Consider the following 19,233-nt stretch of genomic DNA (forward strand, 5'->3'; position numbering starts at 1 on the left):
GTCCTGCCGGGATGGAGCAGAGGCTCAGGAGTGGTCCCCTCCTCCAGGACAGCACAGGAGGGAGCTGCAGCTGCGTGCTCTCTTATAGCCCCTGGCTATTTCATGTCTACAAAACACCCAGGCAGCCAGATTTATGTGTGGATAGATTTTTAAGTGATAAAAATACACAATGTTGGTCTAAGCACTGTGTCACCATGGAATTACAGAATATCCTGAATTGGAAGGGACAAACATCATCACAGTCCAACCCCTGGCCCTGCACAGGACAACCCCAACAATCCCACACCTTGTGCCTGAGAGCATTGTCCAAACACTGAACTGTGGCATTGGAGCAGTACAGGGTTGGGGGGTGGCTGGAGGAGAGTGAAGCTCAAACCCCCTTCAGGACACTCAGAGACCCTCATGGAAGCATCTAAGGGAGGGTGGTTGCTCTGTTTATTGCTTCAGGAGCAATCAGCAATGGCCCAGCACAGTGCTGGTGAGCACAGCCAGAAATTAGAGGAGTTTTAAAAATTATTTATTATTTTAAATGTCCTTTCTCCTGGAGCTTAACCAGGATCTGATGGGGATCAAGGCCAAGTGACAGTGGCTGCCAGCTAGCACGTGGCTGGACTGGGCAAGGTGAGGTCTGTGTGTGTTTCGGGAGGAGGACAGAAGCAGGCTCTGTGTGCTGTGAGGATGTGTTTGCTGAGCTGTTAGTGCAGAGAAGGGTGATGATGGAGGGATGGAAGAGACTCCATCCCTTTGTGTGCACAGAGGTAGCATCTCACTCTGAGCAGCCCCGGGTTGGCAGCCAGTGGCACATGCCAGGGTCCAAGCCAGCATGACACAGGAGGTCTGGAGATTGACCTCGTGCTTCTCTTTGGTCTCCTCTAGGAGAGATACTGCTTTGGTTCCTTCTCCCAGCTGTGCATGTGTGCTGGGCAGGCTGTTGCGGGAGAACAGGTTCCTACTGCAAGCTCAGCCACTGCTGGGGCAGCATGAACTGCACTGTGTCCTCCCCATCCCTCTATATGCTGCTGCCTCCTCCTCTGCATCCCTTGGGTAGCTCATTGCTTCACCAGGTGCAGCAGGGGAGGAAGGAGTGCTCCCTGGGCTCCGGGCTCCTCTATTCTGGGCAGGAAAGAGGGTCTATTTACTGGAAATAGATGTCGTGTAAGGAAAAATTGGACTCCTGGTGAGTAAGAATTAAGTCAGTGCTAGCCAGTTAACTAAAATGAAATTTTTTCAGTCTTGTACTTTTCACTAATTCCAAAAATGGTTTTCAGGCATAACCTGGATGTGACCCCTCTGGAAGAGGGGCTGCTGGTGGCCTGGTGCTGGAAGGCAGTGGGGATGGAAGGTGACAAAGCACTGGGGACTCCAGAGTGTCCACGGGGGAGCCCCAAAGCTGCTTCGTGCAAGGTATTCACTAGCAAGAGAACTGAGTCTGCTGAGGACAGCGGTGGCAGCCACACTCCTGAGGCACTCAAGCTTTTCAGAGAGCAGGGAGCAGCCTCTCCTCGAGGGCTGGCGTGGAGGACACCCAGGATGGGACCATCTCCTGTCCTGTTCCTGTTTGGCACAGGGGTGGCAGGTCCCTGTGTCCCCGCCGTTCCCTGCAGGAAGGAATAGGAGGATACTCAGCTCCAGGCTGGGAGCTCAGCTCAGCCTGCACCAGGGCAAGGACAGTCCCTACCTGGGCGGGTCATCCCAGTGCTAGAGCTCAGTAGATGATCCACCAGCCCGAGGGCGGCCGTGTTCCGCAGCGTCTGGCACACGGAACGCCACGTACGGGCACTTCTTCACGTTGAGGCACACGAGCTTCTCGAGGGATGCCGTCTTAACAATCTCAAAGCCGGTTGCTCCACCAAATGTACTGGGTTTCCAGTACTCTGGGGAGCAGATGGGATTTCCAAAAAGCCCCTTCAGGGAAAATGGAGCTCCAATCTCCACCATGCTTTCCCCAAAAATGCCATTGGGTTGTGGTTTCTCGAGCAGCAATCCTGGGTAAAACTCCAGAGCATCAATGTCTCCATACAGCTCTTCCAGCTCTGCCGCCTTCTCTTCCTCTCCTGCACCAAATGAACATCAGAGTGCTTTAGCAAGGGAATCACACCTGGCAAGGACTGGCCTTGCAGTGGGCAAAGGGAGGGTGGCTCCCTCGCAGGCAGCGGTGAGCCTGACTTCCAGGCCAGGAACTGTCCTCCAGCCCACAGGAGGAAGGACCCTTTCATCCCCTGCATCAGCCCAGTCTATCCCACTGTGGGGCCACGAGCAGGCAGGGCTGAGATGGGCAGGAGAGGCTGCTCTGCTGGGCAAGCACAGAGCATCTGTCCTGCCCCAGCAAAGCCCCAGGAGCAGCACAGCAGCCCTACCTGTCAGCTCCTGGAAGGACTTGTAGGGCTTCATGCCAAACCTTTTCCGATACTCATTGAAGGGCTGTAGCCTCAGCTGCCGGGATTCCTTGATGACCCCAACGGCCACATGCAAGACATTGGCGTTGATGGTCTGTCCCCCACCGATCTGGAGGGGAGAGCACAAGGAGGAGCACATGTCAGGCACAAGACAGCACCAGCATCGACTCCAGGGGGCCACCACACTAAAGCATCCATGTCCTGGGCTCATGGTGTGCACACCAGCAGATCATTGCAGCACCAAGAGCAGGGGGAACCAGTGCACAGTGCAAAAACCAGCTCTAGAGCAGCTTGGTCAGGTCAGTCCTGCTCCCAGAGCAGGGCACAGTGCAGAAGTCCCAGATGGACAGTGACCCAGTGACCTGGGAGGAGGAGAGAGATTTCAGGCTCACAGGGAGAACCCAAATGCCCAAAGGGCCTCAGGCTCAGCCTCAGCTGGGCTGCTTCGCACAAGCAAAGACGGTCAGGAATGGAGCTGCAATCGCTTGGAAGAAAACATCCATGCGATGGCAGCAAAGAACAGTGCCAGACGCTGCTCCAGGCTCCGCTGCTCCACAGCCGGGGAGATCCTGGCTTCCACAGGCTCCTGGCATCACCGGGATGTTTACTACAGAGCACCCAGGGCAAGCAACTGGGGCTGCCAGGGCCAGCCTTGCCACGGTGCTTGTGGGGAGGACTCCTGATGTGCCCATGAGGTGCTGCCCTGGGAAGACTCGGTGTGACATGTGCCCCACTGCATGAGTGTCCCCCCTGGGGAGGGCAGAGCAGGACCTTACCCTTCCTGCTATTTGCTTGGAAAAGGACTCCACCAGCGCCTCCACGCCGTAGTCCATGAGCATGGAGGTGTTGTAGAGGAACTGCTTGTAGCTGTACTGTTGACCCTGGATGATGAAGGAGTCGGGCATCAGCCCGTGCCAGTGATAGAGCTGGTTGAACTCCACCGCGATGCGATTCCGGTACTGGAACTGTGACCCAAACAACAGCTCGGGGTCGAACTTGAGGCTCAGGTAGTACCCACTGAGGTGCTGGACGTAGTCTTCAACAACTATCTTAATGGTCTCCCCTGGGCAGGAGAAAAGAAGCAGCTGGCAGCAGCAGGAGCCACCAGCTCTGTAGCTGAAATCTGCCACAGCAGCATATCCCAGCACCCATCCACCTCCTCCTGGCTATGGGCTTGTTGAATTGGTTGGGAATTTTAGTTAATTCATTTTTCAACAGCAAAAGTCAGTCTGCCAAAACCAAAGGGCTCCTGAAGGAGCTGACCTGGATATATTTCTTAGAGATACTGTGGTGACATGGCTTATTTCTGGATTTTGATCAGAAATTACTTTTCCTGAGATGATAGCAAATTCATAATGAACATTAATAAGAAATAATTCAAAATTATGATAACCTTTTTCAAAATTAGTATTTTCAATGGACCAAAGCCAATTTTTTGCTATATGGACCAAAACCAATGATCCCCAGAAGGCTGCTGGAGGAACTGCCTCAAAGGCAGTTTGGCCATTACCCTCAAACAGAGGCTGGCCAGCGTGTGAGTCCTTGGGGGCCGCCCAGGGGGGTGGCACATGGCAGTGCTGGTTCCTCACCGATGAGGATGAGCCGCGCCGTCTGGAAGAGCTGCTCGTCACTCCAGGTGGGATGGTCCCTCTTGAGCAGGTCGCAGACGCGGTTGTGCTCGCGCAGCCAGAGCGTGGCGTACACGCAGAGCCCTGGCAGCAGCCCAAACACCTCCTGCCCCACCGCCAGCTGCTGCTCCTTGGGCACGCCCGACGGGTACACCATGTGAACAGGAGCATCGGTGACCATGGGCGGGTACACCTCTCCATCCACCACCTGGGGACACAGAAATGAGATGGCAGAAAGGGCAGAGGGGACACAAACATCCCAGTAAAAGCCTGCCCAGCCAGGAGCTGCCTCCCTAAGGGCACCACATCTGCCCTCCTGCAAGAGGTGAGTGGAATGGAAACACCTCCCTCATACAGCCCTGAACCCCTGCTGCTGTCAGAGCAGCTGCATCCCAAAGCTTGTCCCCCGGCCAGCAGCCACACAGGGCGTCAGGCCTGGGGTCTCCCAAGAGCTGCCAGAGGAACATGGGCTTCAAACAACCATGGCTCACAGGACTGGGATGTGTTCCAGTTGTGCTGGGCGGTACCTGGAATTTCAGCTTCCCATCTCGGAAGAGTCGCAGCTGGTGCTGCCGCTGCAGGTTGTCCCCGTACAAGTGTCCCAGGTCCACCTGTGGAGAGAGCAGGGCGTCACGGTCGCTCTCAGAGGCACACGGGGCCCGGTCACCCCCTGGCTCCTGCTGCCCCCGTGCCCTCACCCCGTGCCCCAGCGCCTTGGTGAAGCCGCGTCCCATCTTCCCCGATGTCTTGAAGAACTGGTGGGTGAAATGCTGAGCAAAGAAGGCAAACATCATGTTGGTGCCTCGGGGATCAGCTTCGAACTTCTGCCGCAGCAGGAACCTCTCCGCCAGGAGCTGGGGGTCAGGGAGCTGCAGCTTCCCTGCGAAGGATGGAGGTTGAGGGCAGATGCCCAGTGCCGACCCAGATGGGTACTGGTGCTGTCTGCTGTGTCTGCTGCAGCATCAGGCACACACTCCTCTGCACAGCCCTCTCACACAGGCCATGACATGCCCCAGCAGCTCAGCCTGAGCTGTCCCAGCAGCATTTTGGATGCTATCAAGCTCCTCCTGCTGTGGAGCCAGCCTGGGCAGGAGAGTGGTAGCACGTGGCACTGCCAGTGGTGCCGTGCAGATGTGTCCATGGCAATGAAAGCTTGGCCATGGCTGGGTGGGAAACACTCAGGGTGCAGGTCCCCAGGCCAGTGACATACCTTTGGTCCCCATGGGCGTGGGGCAGTCGTCCGGCACGGGCGGGAGGATGCGGGTGTAGTAGCTGACGTTGGCATAGGCCTCCCAGCTGATGTAGCCATAGTCAGAGTTGAAAGTGGGGGGGCTGGGGATGAGATTGGCACGAACTGAAAGGAGAGAGGGGGATCACCACTGTGGGGCTTGAGGCAGCACCCCACAGGCTCTGCCCCTGCTCCCTGCCTGCCTGCTCTGTGCTGCCAGACACCCTCCCCAGGCACCCCAAAAACCAGAAAGGTACCAGCAGTGGAGGCATGTGGGCATCCTGGGCTTTGCTCAGAGCCTTTTAAAGGCTGCAATTCCCTGCAGAAAAGGAGGGCTTGTGCTAGTGTGGTAAGAGGATTCTTGGATGATGAATGAGATGACAAACCCATAGAAAGGGTGAAGCCAACAGCCGGAGCCTTGTGAGCGTGTCGCTACAGCTCCAAGAGCTGGAACCTAAATATTTATGCAAAGTGATGAATATGGGGACATGAGTAACAAGGGCCATATTTCCACAGGCTGCTTTCTGTGCAGCTGTGAAAGAGCCCCCTTGGCCCAGGGAGCGCAGCATGCCAAGAGCTGCTCATGTTCTCCAGCCAGCTGGCAGCCTGGCACAGTGCTGGGGACCCCCTACACCCCACTGTGACCCGGCTGGGCAGCCCCCCTGGGCACAGTGACAGCGTGACAGGGTGATGGAAGGATAGGGTGGCAGCCTTCTGGGTCTCCTGGTGGGGTGACTCAAGCCTAGTGCCCACCTTGCCCACAGGAGCTGCTCAGCATTGCTGCAGCCCTGATATCTGCACCCACATTTCTGCTCATGCCAGGGGGTCCTCGAGTCCTGCTAAACCCCAAGACCCTCTGCAACCCCTCACCTGTCAGCACGAGCCTCATGAGTGTGTCCCTGATGAAGGTGCTGTTGATAATGTCCCAAAACCACCTGAAGTGGGTCAGGATGAAGTGGTAGAAGGCAGGACTGGGCTTCAGCAGGTTGTGGAGACGTGTCCAGAACTCAGCTGGGGGAAACAGACCAAGTAAATCACTCTTCCCACTCCCAGCCCATCCACACCTGTTGTCAGTGCGTGCTGCGGGCACAGTGCTGCCCTGGCACCCACGGGTGCCAGATCCTGGGGAGAGGGACTTACGGGAGGTGCAGTTGACCCCATAGTATCCCGTCCGTGTGCAGTCGCACTCGTATCCTTTCAGGCCAACCCTCACACACACCCCTTGATTCTGGCAGGGGAAATAGCAACAGGGATTCACTGCAGGGAGAGAGAGAGAGGGAGACATCATCATCCAGCCACCACATCACTGCATCTGGCGGCTCCCTGCTCCTCAAGGGGGAACACTGCCTCGGACCCAGCCCAGTCAGGCCCAGCTCAGGAGAGGAGGTGCTTTGATGCAGCCACGTCCATGAGCCCAAACCCCAAGAAGTTTGGTGCCAACAGCGTGCTGCAGGAGCCAAGCACTGCCCTGTTTTGGTGGTCTCCCCCATGCCTGGGGGCGTAGCTTCGTGCCTGGGGGGCTGCTGTGCCCCTGGAGCCCCAGCACAGGATCAAGCCGTGCAAACAGCATCTGTGTTAATAATAACAGCCATTGTCAGGGCAGTTTGCTTTGGCAGGCGGCCCCTCCGCGCCCGCCGCCCCGAGCGGATGGAAAGGGCCTCTCTGGGCTCGCTCCCGGCTCCCGCCCAGCCCCTTCCTCCACCACCTTCGTGCCCAGCCTGCAGGGACGAGATAAGGGCCCCTTCCCGCCCGTCCCAGGGCAGTAGGATCCCGTGGGACAGGGAGACCCCCTGGCACAGAGCAGCTCCCACACTGGGGCAGCACCATCCACACCAAGCCCCTCCAGTCCATCCCCGAGCAGGAAGATCCTGGTAACTCCACCATCTGCAGCCCCTCCAAGAGCACCAAAGTCGGGAGAAAGAGAAACACAGTCCATGGTGGCCAGAGACTCCTCTGCCTTCCATCAGCCCTAGGAATGCTCTGGAAATGGGGATGTCCTCTGTCACAGCTGCCTCCCAAAAGCCTCACCAGTGGCATCCTCAACCTCACCAAGCCAGGTCTGTCCCCACAGACCCTGCACAGAGCCTTTGTGCCAGGAGGAGGAAAATGCCTAAAGCCCAGACCTCCTGGAGCACACCTGGCTGAGTGTCGGAGTGCACTGGAGGCCACCAGCCCCACTGGCTCACACAGCACTCAGGGACAAGGGTGCCACCAACACAATGCCCAGCTCTGGAGCTGCTGGCTGCGGGAATGGGGGGACAGGCAGCACCCTCAGTGCTGAAGAGACCGACAGCCACTGCCTGTGTGCCCAGTGTCACAGCTGATGGAGGAAGGTCTCCTGAGTCCATCAGCTGCTCCATGTGGTTTGTGAGCTCCCCAGATCCCTGCCAGGCCTGCTTCAGGTTCTTCTGGAATTTGGGAACAGGTTCCAATGCTGGGGTGGAAAGATGGGAATGCAGAACACAAACCACATTTTTCCATAGGAAATTGCAGCTAAAAATTAACATCTTTGAAAAATAAAGCTAATTTTGTGAAGTTGCAGTCTCACAACAGCCACACACTCGGGGCAGGGTAGGGATGGCCTGGGAGCCTGGGGCTCAGCCGGCAGCTCAGCCGGGCTGTGCTCAGCCCTGTGGCCCCAAATCCCTCACGGCACAGAGCCTGACTCGCAAAGACACGTTCAGCTCCCAGCACTGCCATCAGGCTCCCTTTCATCTCAGATCTTTTCATGTCTGCAGATGGGAGGCAGCAGGCAGGATCTTATTTATCTCAGACAAATTAAGGTCAGACCACCCGTTCAGATTTTTGCAAGATGGGAATTTTTGGAAAGGGGGAGGTGTTGCAGCACAGCTGGAGCATCCTCTGGGCAATTCCCACGCCGGTAGATCCACACTCGGCTCTGCTGCAGACCCAGCAAAAGCCCCAAAGAGCAGCCCCGTGCCGTGCCCTGTGCAACCCGGGGGAAGCGGGGCTTTTGTGGGTGCCGCAGCCACAGGGCTGGGAGGATGCTCCGTGCCACAGGCTCCGGCACTGCCGGTCGTGTCCTGCCCCGTCTCTCCAGCTGATACGGGGAGTCAGGAGAAGTTCGCTCTGCCAGGACGCTCCCCGGTGCGGGGCTCGATGACAGTCGTGTCGAGCCCTCCTCCGAGGCGGCTTTGGCAGCGTGCCGGGCTCGGCCGGGCCGCCTCCTCCCACGGTTCACCGCAGTGTCAGTGCCGCGGGGTCCCGGAGGTGGGGTGGGAGCAGCATGTTCCAGCCAAAAGGGTGGGAAGGGGATAGAGCGTGTCCTGACCCGCGACACCAACCCCCTCACACCCTTACGGAGCCGCCCTCTGCAGCAGCTCCGTGCTTCTCCCCGCCCCGGCCAGGAATCCTGCGCTGGCCTTGCCAGGACGGCTCCAGGTATGGGGAAAGCCGCTGCCAGTGCGCACGGGGAGCGCGGCCCCTCCGTGCCAGCAGGGCTGGTGCACACGCTCCATCACCGCTGAAAAATGCCAGATTTCGGGGACAACATCCGTTCTGCAGACCGCAGCCAAAGCAACCTGGGGTGAATCATGACCGGGACGGAGCCGGGCTCGCTCGATGGGACATGGCCCCACGGCCGCAGGCTTTGTAGACGATGAAACGCTTACGCACTTTTTTGTTTTTCTGATCCAGGAAGGTTTTCTCCGGCCCATGAACTGTTCACAGCACACACGCCGCAGCCAGATCGTCATCTGCAACCACTTCTGACAGCACCAGGAGCAGGAGCAGCATGCCAGGGCCACAGCTGTGTTCCACGTGGGCTCAGCGATCCTCCCCCTGCACCTGAGCCAGGCTGCCCGCCCGGGATGGGCTGCAAGGATGACACAGCCCCAGGGCTCTCCTGTGGCAGCTGGCTCCAGTCTGCAGCCCGGGCTGACTCTCAGTGAGCCGCACTGCGGAGGGGATGTGCAGGGAGGAGGCACAGACCACAGGCATTGTAAACAGGCATGAATGCAAAGTAGCTCTGCCAGAGGTCTCCACCTGCCCTCACGCAACGGGGCCTGTGCCCGACCTGCCCCGTGGCTGGGGCACACGGACACGTTGGGGTGCTGCCACTGCTCCTGTTTGGCAGCGTGAGTTGTGCAATGGCTGCTGAGAGGACGGTCAGGTTTACTTTGCAAGAGCACTTGAACAAAACTGCACCCCTGAAGGCAAGTTAGCAGCCAAGAGCAATATCTGCAGGGAAAACTGAGAAACACCATGGGACCAGCCTGGCTCTGCTCACAGCCAGAGGAAAAGTCTACGGAGAACAAACACCATGGCTCAGAGCCAAGGTGCAGCCGGTGAGGAGTCAAGGGGAGTACTCTGAGCAGCAAACATCAAGTGAGCAGGAGATCCCAGCCTCAGCCCAACATCCTGTTATTTGGTCTTCGAGAGCAGATCCGAGGACTAGATTAGGGCTGTGGTCCTCCTGGCGCAACACTGGGAAGGAGCAGAGCCCAGACGCTCTGCTAACGGCACCTCGGGGCACAGCACAGTTCCCCTAATTTCTCAATCAGATATCTCCCTCCCTAATTAAGGCTTGGAAAAGAGCCGTCCTTTCATGTATATCATGTATCCCAGGTACTTTTTTCCCCCCACATAGTGAAATTTGCTTTGATCGTGGTGTGCAGGAGTCAGCTCCAGGGCTGCACCATTCCAGAGTTGCATCTGCCCCAGCTTCTTCAGGCGCGTGGGTCCCCAGCATGTCCTCAGCCTTGTCCTGTGCTCAGCAGGACACACAGATGCTGGCCAGCTGTCCTCAACTCCCAGATGAACTTCTCAGGAAGATAAGACACATGCAAAAAGATGGCCAAGCGGGAGAAGGAGCTGTGCAGAAGCTGTCCCTTGCCTGTCTCCACCACCCGTGGTCCAGCCCAGCTGGTGACAGCCAGAGCCATCCCCTGGGGGACCTCCTTTCAGCAGACGTGGCTGATGTGCCCTGCAGTGGGGTGCCTGCCACCTGCCCAGACCCAATGGGGTCACTCAGCACTGGGGTCACCCAGCTCCACTGTTTCTGGTGGCTGGACCTGCCACTTCCTGCCAGGTCACAGCCCAGCTCCTGGAGTCCCCTGCAGAGCTGGCATGGCTGCCCTCTGCATGGCCATGGGATCCATTCAGCCATGGGTCATGTTCCCTTTCTGGAATGTTCATGGCCAAAACAGGAAAGTCTGCACCTTGAGATCACTGGTTTTGCACAGGACCAGCTGCTCCAGCACAGAGAAGTCCCTCCTCTCCCAGCAGGATGGGATGGGAGGGGGTGCAGACAGTGGGAAGGGCAACATACCCTGCTCTGCACCCAGCTCTGCTTAGCCCAAACCCACCCAGTTCAGGCTGCTTTTGCCATGGTCCCACTTCCCCTGCGATGGGAGTGCCTGCTGCACTCTGCATGCTCAGCCTGTGCACATTTTGGGGACTCCTGGGTGTGGGCACCTCGCTTCCCACAGCAGAAGGTGGACCTGAGCAGGCTGCTGGAGACAGGGTCACCATCAGCACCATTTGAACACAGGTGGCCAGAGACCCTTGAGAGATGCAGCCCATGTGCCTGGGCTTGTTTTGCTCACTACTTTAGAGAGGAACTGTAAAATCTGACAAGGGCCCCAAGTCCATGCTGTTTTTCTTCAGGGAGGAAGGTCATTTCACAGAAGAGGAACTGGAATCAATGCCATGGGTAAGGACCTGGAGGAATCTGCACTGTAGGGGCTGGGGATGGAGCTGATGGGATTCGAGAAAGAGTTTTATTTAACCACATGCTCCGTGGGTGCCTGCCATAATCAGCATTATTCCTCAACATCTCCTGGTGTGCCTGAGGTTGGGCAGCACGTGGTGAACTTCTACAGCACATGGGCATGGGAATAAAATGATGGCTGAGGCCACCAGAGCCATCCCTTCAGCTCCCAGCCCTCCGTCCTCACTCCCCACTGCAGTGTCACCGGGCGTGTGTTCGGGGACAGCGGGAAGGGGCCTGGCTGCCAGCACACATGGGTATTGTCCCTCTTTCGTTCGAGAAGCCTCGTCCCGGCCGGGAGGCTGCCAGAAGCAGCCGGGCACTGCCCCTCAGCCCCGGGTGGCCCCGGTCTTGGCGGGGGTCCAGCCCTGTCGTGAGTCTCCGGCTGCCTCAGGCCAGCGATTTCTCCCCAGGCCCTGCGTGTGGTCCCTGCGCGGCCGCTGCGGGAGGCGGAGGAGAAGTTTGTTCTACCCGGGCTCTTTGGTCCCAGCCAGGCGTGACGGGCCAAAACCTGCGGCTCCGGGCGCTGCGGGCACCCTGACCCGGGCGGTGGTCGTGGGGCTCCCGCCAGCGGCCCCTGCCCACCCTGCCTGCCCTCCGCCCCGGACACCGAGGGCACCAGCCGGGGGTGACGAGCGCGATCCCACCCGGGACCCGCCGGAGCGCGGCCCCATCCCGCAGCGCCCGCCCCGCGCCCCCGCGTCCCCGGACTCCCGGTACCGGACCCTGCGGGTCCAGGCTCCCCCGCGCCCCCCGGTGCCGAATGCCCCCGGTGCGGGATGTCGCCGCTCCACCGGTACCGACACCCCCGCGTCTCCCTCCCTCCCGGTGCGGTCCCGCCCCGCGTACCGGAGCCGGTGCCGGCGGCGCTCCCGGCGGCGCAGAACAGCACGGCGTGGGCGAGCAGCAGCCGCAACCCCGCGGCCGGCTGGGCCCGGGCCCGGCACCCACCGCCCATGGCGAGAGGCAGCTCCGCCGCGTCCCGCCGTCGCACCCGGCGCGGCCCCGCCGCCCCCGCCCCCGCCGCGCCGCCTCCCGCCCCCGACGGGACGGGACGGGGCCGCCTCCGACAGCCCGGCCCGCCGGGGGCTGCCCCGGCTGCGCTCCCCTCCCCTGGTGCCCCTGGCCACCCCTGCGTCCCGAGCCGTGCCCCGATCCTTGTCTCTCCCGGGAACCCCAAGTTCCCCCGTTTGCCTCCCAGTTCCCACCTACCTGAGCATCTCCATACCCAGCTTCTGGTCCCCACATCCCGCTGCATCCTCACGCCCATGCCCTCGTTCCCACATTCCCCTGCATCCCTGTTCCACACCCCGATCATAGCTCCCCCACTACTCCATGCCCACCCCCTGATCCCCTGGGCCTGGCTCAACTCCTCCGACTGGTCGCAAGAGGCTGCCCTGGCAGTGGTGCCCCGTTGTGCCAGGAGCCAGGCTGCCCAGAGCCGCCAGTGGCCAAAAAAGCTGAGTTTATCGGTGAAACCATCGCCGGGTGTTTCCTGCCAGATGCTTTGTTCCCAGCACCAGCCGCTGGCAGCAGGGACAGGATCCAGCCAGCCCAGCCCGGGCAGGCACCAGCCACCCCACAGGAATCGTGTGGGGCTGGGAGAGGCTCTGCATGGCCCTGGGGCAGGTGAGAGCATGGTGGGCTGCAGACCTTGCTGGGATGTCCCCAAATTGGTGGAACCCAGAGCTCAGAGCCTGCGGTTGCTGACTCTCTTCTGTGCTGCGCTGCAGAAGCGGCAGAGACCCCAGCACAGGCCTGGCTGTGTGTGAGGATTATCTCGGGTTTTGCTGAGCTGCAGGAAGTCCTGGCAGGCTGGGGGTGTGCAGTTCCTGCATGGATCCTGCTTGATTCCTCTGCAGGCTTTCAGCAGCAGGGAGGGAGTGTCCTCACAGGGCAAGTGGCTTTCGCAGGTGTCCAGAAATGAACAAGGGCCTCAGATCTCACTTCAGCAGGCAAATGCACCAGCCATGACATAAACATGAGCTCAGCGGGCTCTCGATGCGCTCTCCTCGATGCAGGGTGGGGACGCTGTCTCTGCCTCCCACTGACGAACTCGAGCGGGGAATTGGGGCAGGTTTTGCTGTAGGAGTGCAGCTGGTGCAGTCAGTGTGTGCCAGGGCTGCTCCTGCCCCCTGCCAGCCTCCCCGTGGGGTCACAGCCCCAAGGAAAGCAGTGGCTCACCCTGTGGGTATTTCCCCTCCATTCCCTCTTGCAGCACCACCAGCCCCAGCTCTGGCCCGTCCCCCTCCCGTCCTGCACCTGATGCTTGACACTGTTGACCGCAGCACGTGTGACCCCCCTCCCACTGTGGGCCAGCCCACCAGCCCTTGGGGATGTCCCGCTCCAGCAGTGCTCCCTTCTTACTGCCCCCTCCTTTCCCTCTCATCAGGTTTTAATAACCACTCTCTTGCACAACACAGGAAATGGTTGCAACAGCCCGGGACCGGCTGTCTCGCCAGGACTGCCAAGGGGCTGCCATGGAGGGGCTGTCCCCACGCTTCTGGCCCAGGGAGGGGTGCCCTGCAGACCCCCATCACTCCCGGTGTCTCTCGAGTGCCCAGACCCCTCACTCCAGTGCTCAGTGCTGCACTGGGTTGCTCAGCTCTAAACCAGCAGCCACTGAACTCCCTGGTGCCAGCCCCGGCTGCCAGCAGACCTCCTGTGACTCTGTCTGAGCTGCAGCCTACGATGTCTGACCTCAAGTCCCAGGATGGGAGCCAGCCTGGGTGCCCAGATGAGCTCCTGTCCCCAGCCAGGGCAAGGGAGGGTGGTGCTGCTTGGGCGTTGTGTGAGAGAAAGCCTTGGTGCAAGGCCAGGGCCACCTGGGGAATGGAGGCCACATCTGGGGGTTTGCCAGAGGCTTGGCCACCTGGGCACTGGGTCTGTCCAGCAAATGCCCTGACACCACTCTGGAATAGAAAGAGGATCTCCAGTGTGGTGCTGCCAAGTCCCACGTGTGCCTCACTGCCATGCCCTGGCAGTGGGGGGAAGCAGGAAGGCTGTCGGTGCTGCCCTGGGGATGAGCGGTGCCAGACCCACGGGATGGGTGCGGGAATGGCCACGGCGCTTCGGCTCCAGTGTAGGATAGGAAGGAGGAGGCAATTTCGAAGCCGTGCTGGAATGCACAGGAGCCCCGCCCGAGGCACCGGTGAGGGGTCACCGCCCCGGTGACCTGTCCTGCCACAGCCACGCGTGTTTGTCCCGGCGGGGCGGCGGGGCCCCGGTGCTGCCGGCGCGTCCCCCGTAGGGAGGCAGCAGAACACCGCCGATGGCAGCGCGGCGGCGGCGGCGGGAGGCGCTGGGAGGCGCTGGGAGTCACGAAGCATCGTTGGTGCTGAGCTGCTCTGCCTTGGGCCGCCCCGCATCTCCTCTTCGGTTCCCTGAGACCCTCATCCCCCGCATTTGGGGTGGTGCTGTCCCCGGAATCCGAAATGTAACTGGAACAGGAGAGCGGTACACAAGAACCTGCGGCGGGTCAGCACCCAAAATCCTTCCCCCCATCTTCCCAAGGATGTTGGAGCCGTGGGGACACCCGTGCCATGGGGACACCCGTGCCATGGGGACACCTGGTGCCGTGGCCCCACAGCCGTGACAAAGGGGGCAAAGTGGCAGCTCAGGGAGACCACCCACTCTGAGCCTCACGCAGGGAGCAGAGCTGTGGGGCAGCCAGGCAGGGGCACCCCTCCCCAGTCCAGTGCTCCGGGGGTGGCCGTGCCTGTCGGGAGTGTCCCCCCCTAATCCCAGGGGATCTGCATGGCCGTGGAGCATCCCCGGACTGACCCATCCTTGTCCATCCCTGAGCAGCTTCTCTGGGATGGGGTTCAGTGGGGGAACGTTGACCGTGGGCTGCAGGGGAGGTGCAGAGAACACGGAAGCTGAACCCCGCATTTTTCTGCTGTAAGGTTAAGAGGTGACTGGTGCCAAGTCCCCGTGGGGAAGGTCCCCGATAGCCACAGAAACAAGGGCACAGCAGATGCTGGTGGCTGGAGACCCTGCACGGGGCATTGCTCAGGGCTGGTCCCCCCTGCCTGGGCTCAGGGGGGGCTGTGGGGGCACAGGGCCAAGCGGGACAGCAGCGGGGCAGCCCGGGGGGCAAAACCCTCCCCGATGGCCGAGCAGCCCTGGCGGCCCCCTCCCCAGCTCCGCCGGGCACAGCAGCGGAGGACCCAGCATTTCCTCCGGCATGGGGAGCTGACAGACAGTTTGGGGGGCTACAAATCAGAATTGAAAAGCCGGGGCTGGACAGGCTGTCTGGGAACTCGTAACCTGAGCCCCAGGAAAGGAGGACTCAGGAAAGCGCTTTCAGCAATCATATTCATCATCTTCAGCTCAGGCTCATTAGGCTCGCGGAGCCCGGCCCCGCCACCGCCAACGCCTCCCGCACGCAGATAGAGCCGCCGGCTCAGACAAATAAATGCTTCCAGCTTCCCGGTGGATACGGCAGGTCAGGGAGCATCTGATGCCAATTACCCGCGGTGTAGGGTTCCCCGGCCAGCCCCGCGCAGCGAGGCGGCTCCTGCGCTCCGACCCTCCCGCCCAGGTCTGCCCCGGCCACAGCGTGCTCGGCCACCTACACGTCCCCTCCTGTTCGGGGTGGCCCCAAGGATCACCCTCTGCTTTCAGCGCCAGGAGCGATGGGAGCAGCCAAGGGGAGAGTTTCAGTCTTCTGTTACAAGGGGAAGAACAGCCCTGTGTCCCCGCGCTTTGGGCTCCTCCAACCCGGATCAGGGACCGGCACCGGGACTGATCACCTGGGCACTTCAGGGGATGGTTGAAGGCCACCTCACACCATATGGCCATCCCCACCAGTGCTGGGCACCAGCGTGTCACTGCTGTCACTCCCTCCCAGGCTGTCCCCACACAGGAGCTCACAACAGGGACTCCCCTCCCTGCTCCCTGGTGCCGGGCAGAGGGTGGAGAGAGACTCCGGCTGGTACAGCAGGTTTGGAGCCATCCTGGCTGAGTGGCTGGCAGAGGGGCACTGGGCAGCCCCTCACCAAGCAGTGGGAAGCGTGTTGGGGCTGTGCATCACCGTGTGATAGCACCTGGGTGCCCTGCACCCTACTGTGCCGGCCGTGCACATATGGTGGGTCCCACCATAACCCTGGGGCAGCTCATCCCCACCTCAGGCCCTGAGCAAAGGACAGCTGTGGGAGTCTCTGTCAGATTCAGGTCCAAAATCACAATGGCACATGGAAACCCACGGACAGGACTGGGAAGGGTCCAGGTATCCATCCGGAGGGGTGATGGCAGCCAGCACAGCCACGCAGCCTCGCCGAGCGCGGTGGTGAAGTGGGCACAGGGGCCTCTGCTCACCCCACAGCTCTTGGGGACAGCTGAACGTTCCCACTTCTCCAGGCTCAGGCTGGCCTGGATGTCCTTAATTGCCCAAAGGTCGGTGTCCCCGAGCCCGGGGCCACGTGTCGGAGGGACCCCGGGCAGGAACCTGACACGGATGCAAGTCAGTCGGGATCAACGCTGGGGGTCAGGAAATTACAACGGACACGAACCTAAATATGCTGCACGTCCCCCCAGGTAATCAGGGGCCGGGCCAGATTCCAGCTGACAGCTTAAATGCCTTAATTCCTCAGTCGCTGTGGTTTGAGGGGGTCCCGTGTGCCATGGGCTTCTCCCAAATGGTCTCTGAGCTGGAGATTTGTCTGTAATTGGAGGCGTGTTGCATTCCCCTGAAAGTAGCCAGGTCCCGCTGGAGGGGGGCTGCGGGAAGGCAGCAATTTCCCTTATGGAATTATTTACCTGATTAGAGAGTTTATTTTATCAAAATTGCTTCAGAATGGGGCTGCTCGGTGTGTCCAGCACAGGGAGCTCCCCAGTGGGGCTGGCGGCCTGGAGACAGGTAATTTGTGTGGTTAATGGGACTAATCCACCAGGCAATTACACCAATAGATTTCACGGCTGCAAAGTGCTCTGTTCCCATTAATTAAAAATCTGTTAAGAAGATTAGCACGTAAAGGTATCAAAAGAAACCCACGAGTTTCTTTCCCCACAGGCCCCCCGAAGGCGAGTGTGGGAGTGCTGGTCTGCTCACATTAGCACAAAAATGATTTTTTTAAAGTTAAGGGCTTCACATCCAAAGTAACCGCTGACAGTTTACCCCGACTTCCCTACCAAGAGGTCTTTTATTTTTAATTACAGTTTTCTAAAATTAGCCCTGATTGTTCGTGTGGAGTGTTAGCTTAAATATATTTGGAATGTGTGGTTTCCCTGTGCATGGTGGCACAGGGCGAGGGGGGCAGCCCCCGGCCCAGCCCTGTGCCACAGCATGTGCCCCCACTGCTGGGCTGGTGCTCAGGACTGCCCAAGAGGGGTCAGGGGTCTGAGGGGTCCGAACTCAGCATCCCGTTGAGATGGTCCCACCAGGGCAGGAATGGGGATGGCAGTACCACCACTGGTACCACCACTGGTAGAGCCACCAAACCCGGCACTGGGCTGTGTGGGCACCTCCCCAGTGTGGTGGGGGCACAAGACTCCACCAGTGGCTTCTCTGTGGCAGGAGACTCGTGCCACCAGCATCTGCACCCCACGGACACTGCATTCCCGTCCCCATGCCACCGCTGCCGGCCAGCCCGGCTCTGCTCAGCCCCCGCTCGGCTGCTGGTGCCACTCCTGGTTTTTGTCCACAGCCAGACACGAGCAAAACAAAAGCAAATTCCCCGGCAGCTGAAGGTGCCATTTTTACGGCTGGGCTGAAGGAGGAAGTATTTTTTGATCTCTTAAAAATCCTGAATATTATCTGACAGTTTATCTTGTTTCTCGAATCCGTGTCTTTGCAGCAACGCCAGCTCATTTACATGTGTATTGCGCCTGCCTCCACGGGTGCTGAGGTCAATTGAAACTCAAGAAAAGAGGAGAAATTTATGCAAAACTGTTGATTGCATTTGTATGTAATGAAATCATCCAATATTCATCTGACTATAGACTCTAATCTGAAAGGAGAAGTGAAGGACATAAGAGTCACTGGAAAGCAATAATGAGCTTCTGTAGTGATTAAAAAAGCACTTGAGCTTTCTGAAAATCCAGCCAGAAATCGTGTCTAATCAACACGGAATATAGGAGGCAGAGATTACATTGATACATTTTGCAAAGCTCACTGTTGAAAATGTATGCGCGCTGTAAACTCTGACATGCCATCCAGGGTCTGTTGGATACAAACCCGGGCGGCACAATCAGCGCCCGGCTCGTCCCTGGCACAAAGCAATCTTGGTGTCTCTGCTCGATGACTCACAAGGAGCGCAATCACATCTATTTTGAAGAGCAATGTTGTTTTTTAACTATGTCGAGAGCTTCCAGCTTCCTTGGAGTTTTTCCTTCCCTTTGCCTCCGTTTCGCATGTCCCTGCAGCCACGGGGCTCAGTCCAGGAGCTGGCAGGATCCCAGTGTCTGCCCTGGTACTTGTCCAGCAGCTTGGAGCAGATTGGAACATCCTGGTGGAGCTAAGTGTGGCTTTGGGCAGCCTGGGAAGGGCACAGGTCTGTCCCGAGCAGGGATGTGCACAGGGGTGTATTCCTCATGTTGGGAGTGTGACCCCCTTGGGGACCCCCACCCCTCTAGGCCACAGCAGCGCCCGCCAGGTGGGAACCTGCTGGTGCCCCAGATCCACAGGTGCTGTTGGGAGAGGGGTCCCTGCGAGGGCAGCGGGGTGGGGACAGCCCAGGGCACAGCAGGGGGTCCGGCCATGGCCCTCCCTCACCCCCTGCCCTGCACCGCCTGTGGCATTTGCAGCCAAGACCAAACCTTTTGGTGGCCGATGTGGCGTCACCGACACCAACCCACACGAAAGCAGCCCAGCCGCTTTCTGGCCCATGTCCCTTCCCCTCCTGGATTATTTGGCACAGCTGGAGCTCCTTTTCCACCCGCCAACAGCATCAGCTGCAGCTTCTTATCAGCTCTGGGTGCAATCCAGGCTGGAACCAAGTGAGAGGTTCCTGGTGGTGCCAGTGGAGGAGTGTTTGAAGCAGGCAGAGCTTGTGCTGCAGCTCCTGATGTGGAGCAGCAGGTGATTTATACTGCAAAGGGAAAGTGGGACCTCTCTAGGGCTGCCCTGTGAGCCAGCTGGTGGTGAGTGCCTATTCTCTCTTCTCCTGGGTGTTCTGCTGTGGTTCTGTGGAACTGGAAGGTACTGGGGCTGGTTTTTTCTGCTTGTCCTGCAGTGCAAGGTCCCACAGGGAGCAGGATGGACTGTGAGGGCACAGCTCCCCAGGTTCACATGCCATCTGCCCTGCTTTG

General features: G+C 59.5%; 1 protein-coding gene across 1 annotated transcript; it reads right to left on the reverse strand.

Moving 5' to 3' along the window:
• Nucleotides 1-403: 403 nt before the first annotated feature.
• On the reverse strand, nucleotides 404-11,973 carry PTGS1 (prostaglandin-endoperoxide synthase 1). The gene is made up of 11 exons (XM_048325664.1): nucleotides 11,833-11,973; nucleotides 6,393-6,509; nucleotides 6,123-6,263; nucleotides 5,235-5,378; nucleotides 4,723-4,904; nucleotides 4,552-4,635; nucleotides 3,986-4,232; nucleotides 3,173-3,459; nucleotides 2,358-2,505; nucleotides 1,679-2,054; nucleotides 404-1,598 (listed from the first exon to the last, which is right to left on the reverse strand). Exons 1-10 carry the CDS (start codon nucleotides 11,939-11,941, stop codon nucleotides 1,699-1,701), a joined length of 1,815 nt encoding a protein of 604 aa, XP_048181621.1. The 5' UTR covers nucleotides 11,942-11,973; the 3' UTR covers nucleotides 404-1,598; nucleotides 1,679-1,698.
• Nucleotides 11,974-19,233: the final 7,260 nt, after the last annotated feature.

The sequence above is a fragment of the Corvus hawaiiensis genome, chromosome 21, assembly GCF_020740725.1.
Source record: "Corvus hawaiiensis isolate bCorHaw1 chromosome 21, bCorHaw1.pri.cur, whole genome shotgun sequence".
Lineage (NCBI taxonomy): Eukaryota > Metazoa > Chordata > Aves > Passeriformes > Corvidae > Corvus > Corvus hawaiiensis.